Source organism: Nicotiana sylvestris, chromosome 9 (genome assembly GCF_000393655.2).
Source record: "Nicotiana sylvestris chromosome 9, ASM39365v2, whole genome shotgun sequence".
NCBI classification, from domain to species: Eukaryota; Viridiplantae; Streptophyta; class Magnoliopsida; order Solanales; family Solanaceae; genus Nicotiana; species Nicotiana sylvestris.
In genome coordinates this window covers 171,737,051-171,753,553 of record NC_091065.1, presented here as the reverse complement: position 1 = coordinate 171,753,553, position 16,503 = coordinate 171,737,051, and the positions used below count along the sequence as shown (strand labels likewise).

Here is a 16,503-nt window from a genome sequence, read left to right as displayed (position 1 = left end):
AAATAAGAAACCATGAGAAGAAAACAATGGCAAAACAAGTGAGGGAAATGAGAAAAGAAAAACAAAGAGAAGTCAAGCAAAGAAAGGCAAGAATGAAAAAAAAAGAGAAAAGGGAAGTTCCGAATAGAAATAAGGAAAAGCCGGGATGACCCAAGTAACCGATCAAATGCATAATAGAAACGTTAACTTCTTAGGTGCATTCATCATCCAAATGTGCGATTGCCTATCTGTTAAACCCTGATCGCTAACAAGTTTGTTGTTGTCGTCAACTAACATGTAGGTGGTTAGTTTGTGTGGCATTCTATCAACTCACCCATACAACACCCGTTCCAAAAACAAATTGATCATGGCCAATTAGGAACTTGATGCGAGTGTCATTGATCCTTCAAGAGAGGTGGAAGAGTTGGATGTTAATTCGATGAAAAAAGAGATGTATAAGTTGAAGCAGCAGATGGACGAAATGTACCAGGCCTGGGTAAAAGGGCAACCACCACCAGCCTACCCCGCCAACCCTGCCTTCATCCCGCCACTGGCTCAGTCTCAGGATCACCCTGCCACCGATTTGTCCCCGAGCTTTCCCATCTATCAACACTACCAGAGCACAACTTCCCAAACACCACCAGCTCCACCACCCAAACCAGTTCCATACCCTCCTCCACCAGCCACTCCTATCTTCGTGGCACCTCCTCCCGCTACACTTCACAGATCCTCTAGCGAGCCTTTGTTCCAAGATCATGATAACCAGTACTATCCCTCGGAGCCCACTTTCAAAGCTCCGGAACCATACTCCTACACTCCTTGTTTTGATCTTCCTGTGGAAGCTGAGAAGCCTTCCAAAAATCCCGAATAGGAGGAGATGTTCTGGAAAGTTAAAAGCTTAGAACAGTCATTCAGAGACATGCGAGGGTTGGGAGGTCAAGTAAGTGTGGCTTACAAAGACCTATGCCTATTTTCAGATGTGCAATTGCTGGCAGGGTTTAAGATGCCCAAGTTTGATTTATACGATGGGCACGGTGATCCAGTAGCGCACTTGAGGGGTTTTTGTAGCAAAATGACGGGAGCTGGAGGGAAAGATGAGTTGTTAATGGCATATTTCAGTCAGAGTCTGAGTGGTTCAGCGTTAGAATGGTATACTCGACAGGATCATGGAAGATGGTACACATGGGAAGATCTAGCCCAGGCATTTGCTTGTCACTTCCAGTACAATCTTGAGATCATTCCGGACCGACTGTCCTTGAAAAAACTTGAGAAAAAGCACAATGAAAGTTTCAGAGAGTATGGTTTCCATTGGAGAGAGCAAGCAATGAGGGTTGACTCTCCGATGAAAGAAAGTGAAATGGTGGATTACTTCATGAAGGCCTTGGAGCCCACTTATTTCGGTCATCTGGTATCGGCTGTAGGCAAGTCCTTCAATGAAGTGGCGAAAATGGGGAGCATGGTGGAAGAGGGGCTCAAGTCCAACAAAATCATGAGCTACTCGGCTATTAAGGCAACCACCCATGCCATTCAACGCGGAACTGGGGGAGTAATTGGAAAGAAGAAGAAAGAGGATGTAGCAACGATTGATTCAGGAGCTTGGTTCGGGCCTAGGGGTTCACCTCACCACTATCATCAACCTCGTCCCCACCACCAAACCTACCCCCATACCCCGTATAATCCACCCCAACACTACTACCCACCACCAGACCCCTATTTTTCTATCCATCATGCCCAGACATACAACCAACCTTCGACCCACACACAATGGCGTGCACCCATCCCACAAAATACATACCCAGCTCCACAAAATGCCTATCCACCCCCAAGAGCCTACCGGAATCTGCCTGGATCAGGTTTTTGGCCCAACCAAGCATTTAAGAATGAGAGGTTGCAGAAGAAGAAAACCTTCACTCCATTGGGAGAATCCTATATCAGTTTGTTCCACAGGTTGAGACAATTGGGTATGCTAAGTCCGATCAAGCCGAAACTGCCAAATCCTCCCCCGAGAAATCTTGATCATTCTGTGAGTTGTGAATATTATTCTGGTGCTCCAGGGCATGACACAGAGAAGTGCTGGAAATTGAAAAATAGCTATTCAAGAGCCCATTAATACTAATCAGATTGAGGTCCAAGCTCCGGAGGCGCCCAATATCAACCAGAATCCGTTGCCGGCCCATCATGAGACGAATACGATCGAGATAGTGCGTAAGGGAGGGGAGCCTTAGAAGCCTTCACAGACCGTCATGATGATTCGGTCCAGTGAAGTCAGGCCGGTTGAAAAGCTGACAAGTGAGAACTCAGTGATCAAGTTGAAAGGGACAGACAATGAACCATCTGTGGTAGCCGAGAAGGGGTCCTCAAATGAGGTTGCAGTGAAACAAAGAAAAGCAAAAGTAGTGGTACCAGGGGTAGCGAACAAGCCTGTGGTAATTGTGGAGGGTGCTCGCACAGATCTTGTCATTATCAAACTTGTAACCCAGCTACCAATAGTCAATAGCTAGGTTGTTCCGTGGAATTATGAGCGGGTGATAGTTGTCACACCTCCTTTTTCCGACCCCGCGAGGGACGAAGTAGTTTTTCCAATTAAAGGACAATCGAAACGGAATTTGTTTATTTATTTCAGAATTGCCACTTGGAAGATTTAGGGTGTCCCAAGTCACCAATTTAATCCTGAATCGAGGAAAAAAATGACTCTGTATTACAGTCCGCGAACCAGAAATCCGGATAAGGAATTCTCTTAACCCGGGAGAAGGTGTTAGGCATTCCCGAGTTCCGTGGTTCTAGCACGGTCACTCAACTATCATATTCGGTTTGTTTATCTGATTTTATACCATTATGAGCTCATGTGCAAGTTAACTCTTCACCGCTTTTTACTATTATATTTTAAAAGAATGTGAACATCGTTTAAAAACATGTCTTTGGATTGCGTCACATGAAATGCACCCGTAATCCGGAACACATTTTTATTCAGTGTTTTGGGATTTGGATTTGGCTTGCATGAAATGCACACCCGAATTTAAGAAGGTGGGATTATTAAACACGCGCCTAAAGAGCCTATCGCGTTCTTATTTCTAGGGACAGCCGTGAAGTTTGCTAAATGGCTCCTCCCGAAGTCTAAGTAATTAAATGTACATTTATTGAGGGACCCGCAGTTTGTACCTTTTATTGGGCGAGACTCGTCTCATTTATTTTGTAAAAGGATAATCCTAAAGAGACTACGTTTTCTATTTCGTTTGTCTTTAGAATAAAAGAAGAAAAATACCTAATTTATTTACATGCTTGAGAGTTATTATTAAAAAAATTTCAAACCTAAATAGTTAACATCGAAGATAGACGAAAAAAACATGGGGGCCAGCACAGTTTTAGGCCCAGGCCCAGCATACAGGGTGCGAAACTGGACCTGGGCCATTTTGTTTTTACGTCCGGCCTGCTACTTACTTTTACCCTTTGGTTTTCATGATAAGGCGGAAATGGAATCAACAACTACAAAACTCCTTTTATGACTCTAAATAAACATGCTAACTAAAACAGTTCAAACTACTGATTAATTAACCTAAAGTCTTTATATGTATTTGAAACATGCTTTGTAAAGAAAGAAACTGAATTAACAGAATGTTATCCTTATATTATTGGTTCTTGTAGAATAACATGCAAGGCTCTCTATTCGCTATTACTGCTTGGTACTTAATTGTACATGGCAAAGCTACTACATGCTTCTAACAAATGAAAACTAACTACCCTTTTACACAACTTAAAATTTCAGAATTTACAAGGCTAAACGTTAAAATTTCAGTTCTTCATCTCACATTCATGCTTCAAATTTTCAGACTTACAACAGCCATGATAAAGTTGTGTACCTGGTAGAGGAACAGAAACAGAGTAGAAAAGAAGTCAGCAGCAGTAGCAGTAGCAAAACAGCAGATTCATCAACACAGCAACACAACCACAAACACCCAGTGACAGATTTTTAAAACAAAACAGAAACCCAGGACGCTCAATGAAACAGCAACAGGTCACCCAAGTGCAGACCAGCAAAACTAGTTTGGAAAAAACAACCAGCAATATCAAATAATGAACAGACCAGTGAAGCTGTAACAATGTTGTATTCAATAGCAAAGCAAAGACCTCTCTTTTCAGTTTCTATCTCTCAATCTACTGAAAATAACTATAAGAAAAGTAGCCTAGAACAACAGATCTGTAACTCTGGACATTTTCGATTCAAAATCTAGCCTATCTCACACTCAATATACTCTGACTTTCAAGATTTAAAAGCCAACACTGTTTTTGCTTTTTCTTACTATGAAATCTTAATCTCCAAATCCTCCTCCTCTCAAAATTAGTCCTCTCTTTTAAAAGTCAGTCCTCCCTCCTTAAAATCAGTTTTCTATCCTTAAGAATCCGTTTTTCTGTCCTTCAGAATCAGTCCCCGCTCTTGTTCTAAATGAGTCTGTTTTTAGGCCAGAAATGGCAAGCCCCCCAGGCTGCCTTCCCACTCTGCCCATACCCCTTTAAACTAATCAAAATGCCCATCCTCCTGACAGCCCTCTCATGTGTTTTTGTACCCAGAAGGTATGGGGAGACTACAATATTCAATTGCCCCATGCTATCAAGTTTTGTTCCCCACTATTGTATTAGTTTAATCATATTTCAGTACCCTACTGTCATCCCTTTAAAACTAACCAATTTGTGAATTTTTCAATCCCCAAACTACCCCTTTAACCCCTGTGTATTACTGTTTTACCCTAAGCTTCAGCAAACTGAAATTTGACCTTATGGAAGTTCAAACACAACAACTGCCCTAGACAGAGTTCTAGCTTTTTCTCTAATTGCACTGCAGCTACAAACCATTCACAGATAATTTCAAACAATCAGCTAAACTATAATGGTTCGATCAATCATGTGAGGCTATCAAAACATTCAAACCTATAAAATTAATCGACGACGTTTATCCAATCGACTATACTAGCTATAACACAGAACAATCAGTCGATAAACAAATAAAATGAACAGGTCACCAAATGACTTCAAGCAGCTTTGCACAAAACAGGGGAACAACATAAATGAAACACTCGACGATATTAATCAAATCGAGTATGTATCTCACCATACGTATTTAACAATAGACAGAAGAATAGTCGACCAAATAAAAAGGTCTTACGAGGATGGAGAAAATTGACAGAAAATATCAGTAAAATCAACAAACTAACTAAACATGCTAACAAACACAAACCGCATTCAAACAAGGACAGAAAGGGAAAAGAAAACTTACTTTGGAAGCTCAACAACAAACGACCCAGGCTTTGACTGGATTTGACCATTTGAGGTCGAACAGACTTTAATCGAGGTGTTTTCAACCGAGAACACCTCGATTAAGGTCTATTAGTCCCCAACCCTCCGTTTAAACTGGCCGGATTCCCAAAGCTTTTGTGTTCTAGGGTTTATACGGTCTGATTTGGAGCTTAAGGGTTTCTGGGTAGATTCGGACCAAACCAAACTTGGTTTGGTCATGAGTGAGGCCAGGGTAGTAACCTGTGTGAATCTGCGGTGGGTTGGTGTAGATCGGGGTTTTGCTCGAACCTTCCAACGAAGATTTGAGATGGTGGGGAATGATTCGAGGCAAGACGCTAACGGATTCGTGTTCAGGGTGGTTGGGTGCATCAGGGGTGTTATTTTGGTGGTCACCGGCGTCGTGGTTGCCGGGTTTACGGTGAGAGTGCAGGGTGGCGGCTAGGGTTTGGAATGGGATGTTTGGTTCGTCTCTGGGACGATGGTGCACAGTAGGTGAGAGGGGGTTTGGTTTGGGGCTGTGGGTAAAGGGGTGGGGCTTATATACGGTTTAGAAGAATCGATCCTGGCCGTTGGATAGAACGTGATCGATGGCCAGGATCCCTTGGCTAGCGTAAAACAGTGTTGTTCCATTTAAAAGGAGGTCGGGTTGGTCCGGGGCCAAATGGGTCGGGCATCTGGGGGTGGTTTGAGGCCGTTGGATGGGATTGGGTTAACGGTTGAGTTCAGACAGCCCTATACGGCGTCGTTTGAGGTAAGTGAGTGGTCTGATCTGGGCCGTTCATTTGAATCAATCAATGGTTCGGAATGGGGACACCAATACGGCGTCGTTTCACCGCCTGTGAGACCAGGTTGATTTGGACCGGGTCCATGTATCGATTTTGGGCCTGATTTGTTTGGGTCCAATCCGAATTTTCCATTTTTCCTACTTCCTTTCTTCTTTTAATCTTCCTAAAAAATTAAAATTTTAAATTAAGTTATAAATTAAATTAACTTATCACAAATACTAACTAATTCCTAGCAACATTTATCATACATAATTAAACACCAATTAAAACAAAATTGCACAATTTGATACTGAATGCTAAAAATGCAAACGATACATATTTTTTGTAATTTTCATTCTTGTAAAACAAACTTAATTACTCCTAATTGTAGAATTAAATTCTAAATGCAAATATGACATATTTTTGTATTTTTATTAATTTAACAAATAAACATGCATGGACAGATACAAATAATTATCCTAAAAATGCCACGAAAATTCTCAAAATTGCACACAAAGAAAAATCATTTTATTTTGAATTTTTTGGGAGTGATTCTTCATAGGGCAAAAATCACGTGCTTACAGCTGCCCCTCTTTGCCCGAAGACACGAAGGGTTTTCGTGCAAAGATAAAGCGAGCGATTTTTGCCCATCCGAGTACTCCGTGTGAAACATTTTTCTTTTTGAAAAAGGTTTAACCGAACCCTTGCTTCAAATGTTTCCTACATATCCCTGGCTAGAAGGGAATCAGGTTAATGTAGTTCGGGAAGTTTTGGTAGCTGGGACTACCATGGGACTGCAACATTACTACTGTTGTATGTTGTTATTACTGCTTACTGATCTCCTTGTTACGCCCTGCTTAAAAGAAAAATCAAGAAGCTAGGCTAGACTACGGATTACAAGATCCCATCTATCTTCCATTTGTTCTTGATGCCTTGCTTTCTTGTCGGCTTGTGTCTATTCCAGTGCTTCTTTCTTCCGAGAACTGACGGGAATGACACCGGCCTTTTGCTTCTTGGAATACCAGCTCTCACTGTCTGGTTCGGTCCGCCAGGGGTATAGCTTCCTTCATTAAGCTTTTCGGTGGTTCTTTTGGGGGATACGACTTTCTTCATCAGATTTGTTATGCTGGGCATAATTTAATGTTCACATGTCGTTTCTTTCAAGATGCGTCTTCTCTTCCTTTTGACTCATGCACTTGAATTTGCGTTGGGACCTCTTGTTGCAACCTTCCGTTTCCAATGAGTTGTTGGTTTCAAGACCTGAAATGTAAGGACTGAAAAATATTCCGCTTGTTATACAGGTGGGTGCCTATCTATCTAAAACATGAAAGTATTCCTCTAGTTATACAGGTGGGCGCCTATCTATCTAAAACATGAAAAGTATTCCTCTAGTTATACAGGTGGGTGCCTATCTAAAAGCATAAAAGTATTCATTTCGTTATACAGGTGGGCGCCTATCTAAAAACATAAAAGTATTCCTCTCGTTATACAGGTGGGCGACTATTTATCTAAGACATGAAGTATTCCTCTCGTAATACAGGTGAGCGCCTATTTATCTAAGACATGAAAATTATACCTCTCGTTATACAGGTGGGCACCTATTTATCTAAAACATGAAAATTATTCCTCTCGTTATACAGGTGGGCGCCTATTTATCTAAGACATGAAAATATTTCTCTCGTTATACAGGTGGGCGCCTATTTATCTAAAACATGAAATTATTCCTCTCGTTATACAGGTGGGCGCCTATTTATCTAAATCATGAAAATATTCCTTTCATTATACAGGTGGGCGCCTATCTATCTAAGACATGAAAATATTCCTCTCGTTATACAGGTGGGCGCCTATCTATCTAAAACTATGAAAATATTCCTCTCGTTATACAGGTGGGCGCCTATTTATCTAAAACATGAAAAGTATTCCTCTCGTTATACAGGTGGGCGCCTATTTATCTAAGACATGAAAATATTCCTCTCGTTATACAGGTGGGCGCCTATCTATCTAAGACATGAAAATATTCCTCTCGTTATACAGGTGGGTGCCTATCTATCTAAAACATGAAAGTATTCCTCTAGTTATACAGGTGGGCGCCTATCTATCTAAAACATGAAAGATATTCCTCTATTTATACAGGTGGGCGCCTATCTAAAAGCATAAAAGTATTTATTTCGTTATACAGGTGGGCGCCTATCTAAAAACATAAAAGTATTCCTCTCGTTATACAGGTGGGCGCCTATTTATCTAAGACATGAAAATTATTCCTCTCGTTATACAGGTGGGCGCCTATTTATCTAAAACATGAAAATTATTCCTCTCGTTATACGGGTGGGCGCCTATTTTATCTAAGACATGAAAATATTCCTCTCGTTATACAGGTGGGCGCCTATTTATCTAAAACATGAAAATTATTCCTCTCGTTATACAGGTCGGCGCCTATTTATCTAAGACATGAAAATATTCCTCTCGTTATACAGGTCGGAGCCTATTTATCTAAGACATGAAAATATTCCTCTCGTTATACAGGTGGGCGCCTATTTATCTAAAACATGAAAAGTATTCCTCTCGTTATACAGGTGGGCACCTATCTATCTAAGACATGAAAATATTTCTCTCGTTACACAGGTGGGTGCCTATCTATCTAAAACTATGAAAATATTCCTCTCGTTATACAGGTGGGCGCCTATTTATCTAAGACATGAAAATATTCCTCTCGTTATACAGGTGGACGCCTATTTATCTAAAACATGAAAATATTCCACTCGTTATATAGGTGGGAGCCTATTTATCTAAAACATGAAAAGTATTTCTCTCGTTATACAAATGGGAGCCTATCTATCTAAGACAGGAAAATATTCCTCTCGTTATACAGGTGGGCGCCTATCTATCTAAAACTATGAAAATAGTCCTCTCGTTATACAGGTGGGCGCCTATTTATCTAAAACATGAAAATTATTCCTCTCGTTATACAGGTGGGCGCCTATTTATCTAAGACATGAAAATATTCCTCTCGTTATACAGGTGGGCGCCTTTTTATATAAGACATGAAAATATTCCTCTCATTATACAGGTAGGTGCCTATTTATCTAAAACATGAAAATATTCCTCTCGTTATACAGGTGGACGCCTATTTATCTAAAACATGAAAAGTATTCCTCTCATTATACAGGTGGACGCCTATTTATCTAAGACATATAAATATTCCTCTCGTTATACAGGTGGGCGCCTATTTATCTAAAACATGAAAATATTCCTCTTGTTATACAGGTGCGCACCTATTTATCTAAAACATGAAAAGTATTCCTCTCGTTATACAGGTGGGCGCCTATTTATCTAAGACATGAAAATATTCCTCTCGTTATACAGGTGGGCGCCTATTTATCTAAAACATGTAAATATTCCTCTCGTTATACAGGTGGGCGCCTATTTATCTAAAACATGAAAAGTATTTCTCTCATTATACAGATGGGCGCCTATCTATCTAAGACATGAAAATATTCCTCTCGTTATACAGGTGGGCGCCTATCTATCTAAAACTATGAAAATATTCTTCTCGTTATACAGGTGGGCGCCTATTTATCTAAAACATGAAAATATTCCTCTCGTTATACAGGTGGGCGGCTATCTATCTAAACCATGAAAATATTCCTCTCGTTATACAGGTGGGCGCCTATCTATCTAAGACATGAAAATATTCCTCTTGTTATACAGGTGGGCGCCTATCTATCTAAAACTATGAAAATATTCCTCTCCTTATACAGGTGGGCGCCTATTTATCTAAAACATGAAAATATTCCTCTCGTTATACAGGTGGGCACCTATTTATCTAAGACATAAAAATATAAAATTTGTTTCCTCATTCCTCCGAGAGAATTTTACAACGGCAGAAACGTTTTCTGCCCCAGTTTTGGTGACCTTCTTTGTAGCGTGTCTTTCTGCCATCATCAACCTTTATTTTCCTGTAGAAATCAAAGAAAATCTTGTTAGTTTTAACATGGTGAGTGATCGTGTCACTCCTGATGGGGAATGATTTTTTCTTTCCCTCTCCCTTGCTCTGCGCTCCCAAAACTGGTTGGGGATAAAGTTGCTTGCTGGGGAAGATATTTTTGCTAGGGATGGTTTTTCCATTTATCCCTTCCCCGCTCTTTTGTTTCAAAACATGCTGGGGGAGTCTTCTTCAACTCCAAAACTACTCCCTTAAAAGTTTATTTTCTCTCAGTACTGCAGGGGATAAAATGTTATCATCTGGGGATAACGTTATTGAGGATAAGACTGTTGGGGTTATTTTGCTGCGGATCAATCCTCTCTTTCTCCTTCTCCCTTTCTGTGTTGTCTGACCACCTTGGAACTTGGTTAGTAATCTATCGAAATTCTGCTGAGGATCCTCTTGGAACTTGGTCCATAAGTTCCTCAATCGTTGCTTTCCAGTTTTTCTCCATGTTCCCCTTAACTTTCTAGGCCAATTTGTCATTTGGTCTTGCAACAAACGCCTTTTGTCTTATTGCCTTGTCTTTGGCCTGTCCCCTTCGCATTTTGCTTTGTGCCATTTTGTCCACTGGTAGTAAACTCATAAAAATCCTTCTCAAAACAAATTTCTGGAAAAAGTCCTTTTAGACAAAGAAATGAAAAGATAGAAAAAGAGAAAAATCTTTCTGAACAAATGCTGGGGGAGAAGAAAAGGAAAGAACTTATCTGGACGGTATGACTGGTCCCAACGATCATGTCGTGCATTACGGATTAATCGACCCGGTCTATTTGTATCAATCAATCTTCCTGATGGCCTCACTTGCCGGGAATAACCCGACGCCTAACTTTTGCCATATGCGGATTCTTTCTGCCGATCTCCTCTTGTCGCCTCATAGTGCCCTTCAAGGGGTTTTCACTGATAAGACTCTCTCCTTTCTCTAAGCTCCCGTCGCCTTATGGTGCCTGTGAAGGTTTTCAACAATAAGACTCTCTCGTTTTATTTCTCTCATTTTTCGTCGCCTTATGGTTCCTGTGAAGGTTTTCACCGATAAGACTCTCTCATTTTATTTTATTTTTCAGTTGGGGATTGGAGTGTTTCTGATATGACTCTCTCGGCTGGGGATTCTTTTCGGTTATCAATTCATTTCCAGTTTATGATCCTCTTCTTTTGCTGGGGATCAGAGTGTTGTTCTCGACTTCCGTTTGCATGATTTGGCACTTCTCAGATACTGATCGGGAGGTCTTTTTTGGACATCGATATTGGTTTTGTGTGGGGTTAAAAGAAAAGCTATCAAAAATTCAAAGAGTAACTATTGGGTGAAACATTACAACTCTTGGAATCAAACTTCTTTTGAAACTTTAAAACATAACTTCTGCCCCAGTTTTCTTTGCTTGGGGGATTTTTATTTTTTTGTTACACTATGTTGAACTATGCACACTATGACCGAGCCGTGAGGCGCCTACGTATCCTCTTTGAGGAATCAGGTCAAACGTAGTTCCCATGATTCCTTTGTTTTTCTTGTGACTTTTCTCTCGTTTCATTTTTCATTATTATTATTATTTATTTATTATTTATTTTTTTCCATTAGTGACTCCAAAAGAGGGGTATGAAAGAATAAATAAGGCTCAAAGGGTGAAGCAAAGGTTAAAAGTGTTTGGATAGAAGAAAGAATTGCCTCCGTCATTTCATTATCCAATAAGTACCAAGTACAAACAAATGGACATATAACTATAATAATCAAAGAAATTACGCATAATATCTTTTGACTGTATCAGAATTGATAGCCATGTCGACGCATCTTCCTTTGATATCTGTTAGACATAAAGCGCCATTGGATAACACTCTGGTCACAACATAAGGCCCTTGCCAATTTGGGGCGAACTTGCCTTTTGCTTCGATCTGGTGTGGGAGGATCCGTTTCAATACTTGCTTCCCTACTTCAAATTTTCTGAGGTGCACCTTCTTATTGTATGCTCTTGCCATTCTCTTCTGATATAACTGGCCATGACACATTGCTGCCAATCTTTTTTCATCTATTAAGTTCAACTGCTCCAGTCGAGATTTGACCCATTCATCGTCGTCAATCCCGGCTTCAGCGACAATCCGGAGGGACAGAATTTCGACCTCTGCTGGTATCACTGCTTCAGTTCCATACACCAATAAATAAGGAGTTGCACCTACTAAAGTCCGAACTGTAGTGCGATAACCCAACAAGGCAAAAGGTAATTTCTCATGCCATTGTTTAGATCCTTCTACCATCTTCCTCAGTATCTTCTTGATGTTCTTATTGGCTGCTTCAACTGCTCCATTCGCCTTGGGACGATATGGGGTGGAATTGCGGTGTGTAATCTTAAACTGGTGACATACCTCTCTCATCAAATTACTGTTAAGATTTGCACCATTATCCGTGATGATCACTTTTGGGACCCCAAATCTACAGATGATATGAGAGTGAACAAAATCCACCACTGCCTTCTTGGTTACCGACTTGAAGGTTTTAGCTTCAACCCACTTAGTGAAGTAGTCGATGGTCACCAGAATGAATCTATGGCCGTTGGTCGCTGCTGGCTCAACAGGCCCAATGACATCCATGCCCCATGCAACAAAAGGCCATGGAACTGACATTGTATGCAATTTCGTTGGCGGAGAATGAATCAAATCTCCGTGTATCTGACATTGATGGCATTTCCGCACGAAATTGATACAATCACGCTCCATAATGAGCCAGTAATACCCTGATCGAAGTATCTTCTTTGCCTATACATATCCGCTCATATGTGGCCCACAGACTCCAGCGTTCACCTCGGCCATAACCGTCGTGGCTTGACCGGCGTCTATACATCTTAACAATCCCAAATCTGGGGTTCTTTTGTACAACACTCCTCCACTAAGGAAGAACCCATTTGACAATCGCCGAATGGCTCTTTTTTGGTCTCCGGTGGCCTGATCCGGGTATATCCCCATCCTGAGGTACTCCTTTACGTCATAAAACCATGGCTCGCCATCCACTTCCTCCTCTACCATGTTGCAATAAGCATGCTGATCACGAACCTGAATGTGCAATGGGTCAACATGAATTTTGTCTGGGTGGTGTAACATTGATGCCAAGGTGGCCAATGCATCGGCAACCTCATTATGAACTCTTGGGATGTGTCTGAATGCTACTGATCGAAATCGCTTGCTCAAATCGTGCAAACACTATCGATATGGTATGAGTTTCAAATCCCGTGTTTCCCATTCACCCTAAATCTGATGTACCAGGAGGTCCGAGTCTCCCAAGACCAAAACATCTTGGACATCCATGTCTGCAGCTAGTCGCAGACCCAAAATGTATGCTTCATACTTAGCCATGTTGTTGGTACAATAGAAACACAGCTGAGCTGTAACAGGATAATGACGTCCTGTTTCAGAAATAAGTATCACTCCTATTCCAACTCCCTTTGCGTTTGCGGCTCCATCAAAGAAAAGCTTCCAACCTGGTTCCTCGGGTAATTCCAGCTCACCTACATGCATTATTTCCTCGTCCGGAAAATACGTCCTCAATGGCTGGTATTCTTCATCAACAGGATTCTTAGCCAAGTGATCGGCCAGCACTTGGGCTTTCATGGCCGTCCTCGTCACATAGACGATATCAAACTCTGTGAGAAAAATTTGCCATTTCGCTAACCTCCCTGTAGGCATAGGCTTCTGGAAAATGTACTTTAATGGATCCAAACGGGAAATGAGGTAAGTAGTATATGAGGACAAATAGTGCTTCAATTTCTGAGCCACCCAAGTTAGGGCGCAACATGTCCTCTCGAGTTGAGTGTACTTGACCTTATATACTGTAAATTTCTTGCTAAGATAATAGATGTCTTGCTCCTTCCTTCCTATAATGTCGTGTTGCCCCAACACACAACCAAACGAATTCTCCAGGACCGTTAGATAGAGAATTAATGGTCTCCCTAGCTCAGGCGAGACCAACACAGGTGGGTTCGACAGATACCCCTTGATTTGGTCGAACGCTTCTTGACATTCAACTGTCCATTCTGCCGCAGCATCTTTCTTCAGCAGCCGAAATATGGGTTCACAAGTCGCCGTGAGCTGGGCGATGAACCTGCTGATATAATTTAGTCTTCCTAACAGACTCATCACCTCCATTTTGTTCTTTGGCGGTGGCAAATCCTGGATGGATTTGATCTTGGACGGGTCCAACTCAATACCCCGTTGACTGACGATGAATCCTAACAGCTTTCCTGATAGAACCCCAAAGGCACATTTGGCTGGGTTGAGCTTAATATCATACCTTCGAAGTCTTTGGAAGAACTTCCTTAGGTCTGATGCATGGTCTTCCTGACGCTAGGACTTTATGATCACATCGTCTACGTACACTTAAATTTCTTTGTGTATCATGTCTTGAAACACAGTAGTCATTGCCCTCATGTATGTTGCCCCAGCATTCTTCAATCCGAATGGCATTACCCGGTAGCAGTAAGTTCCCCATGGCGTAATGAAAGTCGTCTTCTCCGTATCTTCTTCGTCCATTAAGATCTGATGATACCCTGCATAGAAGTCCACAAAGGATCCGATCTCGCGCCCCGCGCAATTATCGATCAGGATATAGATGTTGGGCAATGGAAAATTATCCTTAGGACTTGCCTTGTTGAGATTGTGGTAGTCGACACATACCCTGATTTTCCCATCCTTCTTCGGCACTAGTACCACATTGGCCAACCAATCGGGATATCGAGTGACCCGAATAACTTTTACCTGCAGCTGCTTGGTCACTTCTTCTTTGATCTTCACACTCATATCCGTCCTAAACTTCCTCAACTTTTGCTTGACCGGAGGGTATGCCGGGTCAATGGGCAATTTGTGAACCACTAGATCGGTGCTTAATCCTAGCATATCATCATATGACCACGCAAAAACATCTTTGAACTCAATGAGGGCTTCGATTAATTCCTCCCTGATGTTTGGCTCAATGTGGATGCTAATTTTGGTTTCTCTGACATTATCTACATCTCCTAGATTGACAGCTTCGGTGTCATTCAGATTAGGCTTGGGTTTCTCTTCCTACTAGCACAATTCTCTATTTATTTCTTCGAAGGCTTCATCCTCGTCGTATTCGGACTCATCATCATAACCGATCTCTTGTACAATTAAGTCAGAGCCAGATCGATTTCTTAGACTAGGTCGAAGATCCGTCGTGCATGCCATGTCATTAGAACCAATAAAAAGAGAACTGTTCAGAAAAAGAAAAGAATAAAACAAAATTAAAACAAGACAAGAAGAGAGAATTTTATTCAAAATGCGGGATAACAGGGTTCACACTTTACAAAATAAAATGAGATTTGGATTACACCCTGGAATAATCCAAAAAACAAGAAAGAAAAATCAAAGCCTACTACCAGGACTCCCCCCGAGTAGGAAGAGAAGTAACCGTCCAATTATTGGTACTGGCCTCAGGCCCCACAAACTATATGTCTGCTCTACTGGAACCCTCTCCAATTTCTATCACATTGACATCAGCGAACAGCCTTTCGAAGCTCTGATTCAAATCCCCGTCCATCCCAATCAATGGTCCGAGAATTTTCGGGACTGGTGACCCCTTGGCACTTGCTCTAACAAAGGATCTGGAGAGACGCGAAATAGGTTTGGGAAGAACCCAAACTCTCTTCTTCATTTTCCGCGCTCGCTTTACATCTGCCGCAGTAGGTTTGAACCCCAGTCCAAAGGTCTCTAAATTCCTGGGCAAGGAGACAGGTTGAACAATCCCCTAAAGCTCAGTCCCCAGGCCTTTTCCTGGCACGAACCCATTACCCAGCATCTCTAAAACCATCATGACGGTTGCGGAAGCTACCCTGGGGTGTGGAATGCTTTTACCCTGGGGAATCTTGTTTGCTGATACTGCATCAAAAATCTGGTAAATCCCGGGACCTTTTTCACCGTTGGTTTCTATGAATAGTGCAATGACACCTCCCATGGTGCACGCAGTGTCTTCCCCATGCAGCACGACATCTTGTCTATCCCATTCAAACTTGACCATTTGATGCAATCTGGATGGTACAGCTTTGGCCGCGTGGATCCACGGTCGTCCCAACAAAAGGTTATAAGATACCGCGACATCTAATACCTAGAACTACATAGTGAATTTGACCGGGCCGATGGTCAACTCGAATATAATATCCCCCACAGTGTATGTTCCGCTTCCGTCAAATCCTCGGACACAAATGCTATTTTTGTGGATTCTATCATGGTCAATCTTCAACTGGTTCAGTGTGGACAATGGACAAATATTGGCACTTGAACCGTTACCCACCAGCACCTGAGTAACTATCGAATCTTCACATTTGACCATCAAGTAGAGAGCTTTATTATGTTCCGTGCCCTCCACTGGCAGATCGTCATCAGAGAACGTTACCCTGTTTACCTCAAAAAATTTGTTGGCAATCATTTCAAGGTGGTTCACTGAAATTTCATTGGGCACATGAGCTTCACTCAGTATCTTCATCAGGTCCCGGCGAT

At 41.7% G+C, this 16,503-nt stretch overlaps 1 protein-coding gene across 1 annotated transcript; it reads left to right on the top strand.

Annotated features, from left to right (window-relative positions):
- The first annotated feature begins 430 nt into the window (after positions 1-430).
- LOC138878598 (extensin-like) lies at positions 431-850 on the top strand. Its single transcript, XM_070158290.1, has one exon. It carries the CDS (start codon positions 431-433, stop codon positions 848-850), a length of 420 nt encoding a protein of 139 aa, XP_070014391.1.
- The last annotated feature ends 15,653 nt before the right edge of the window (positions 851-16,503 follow it).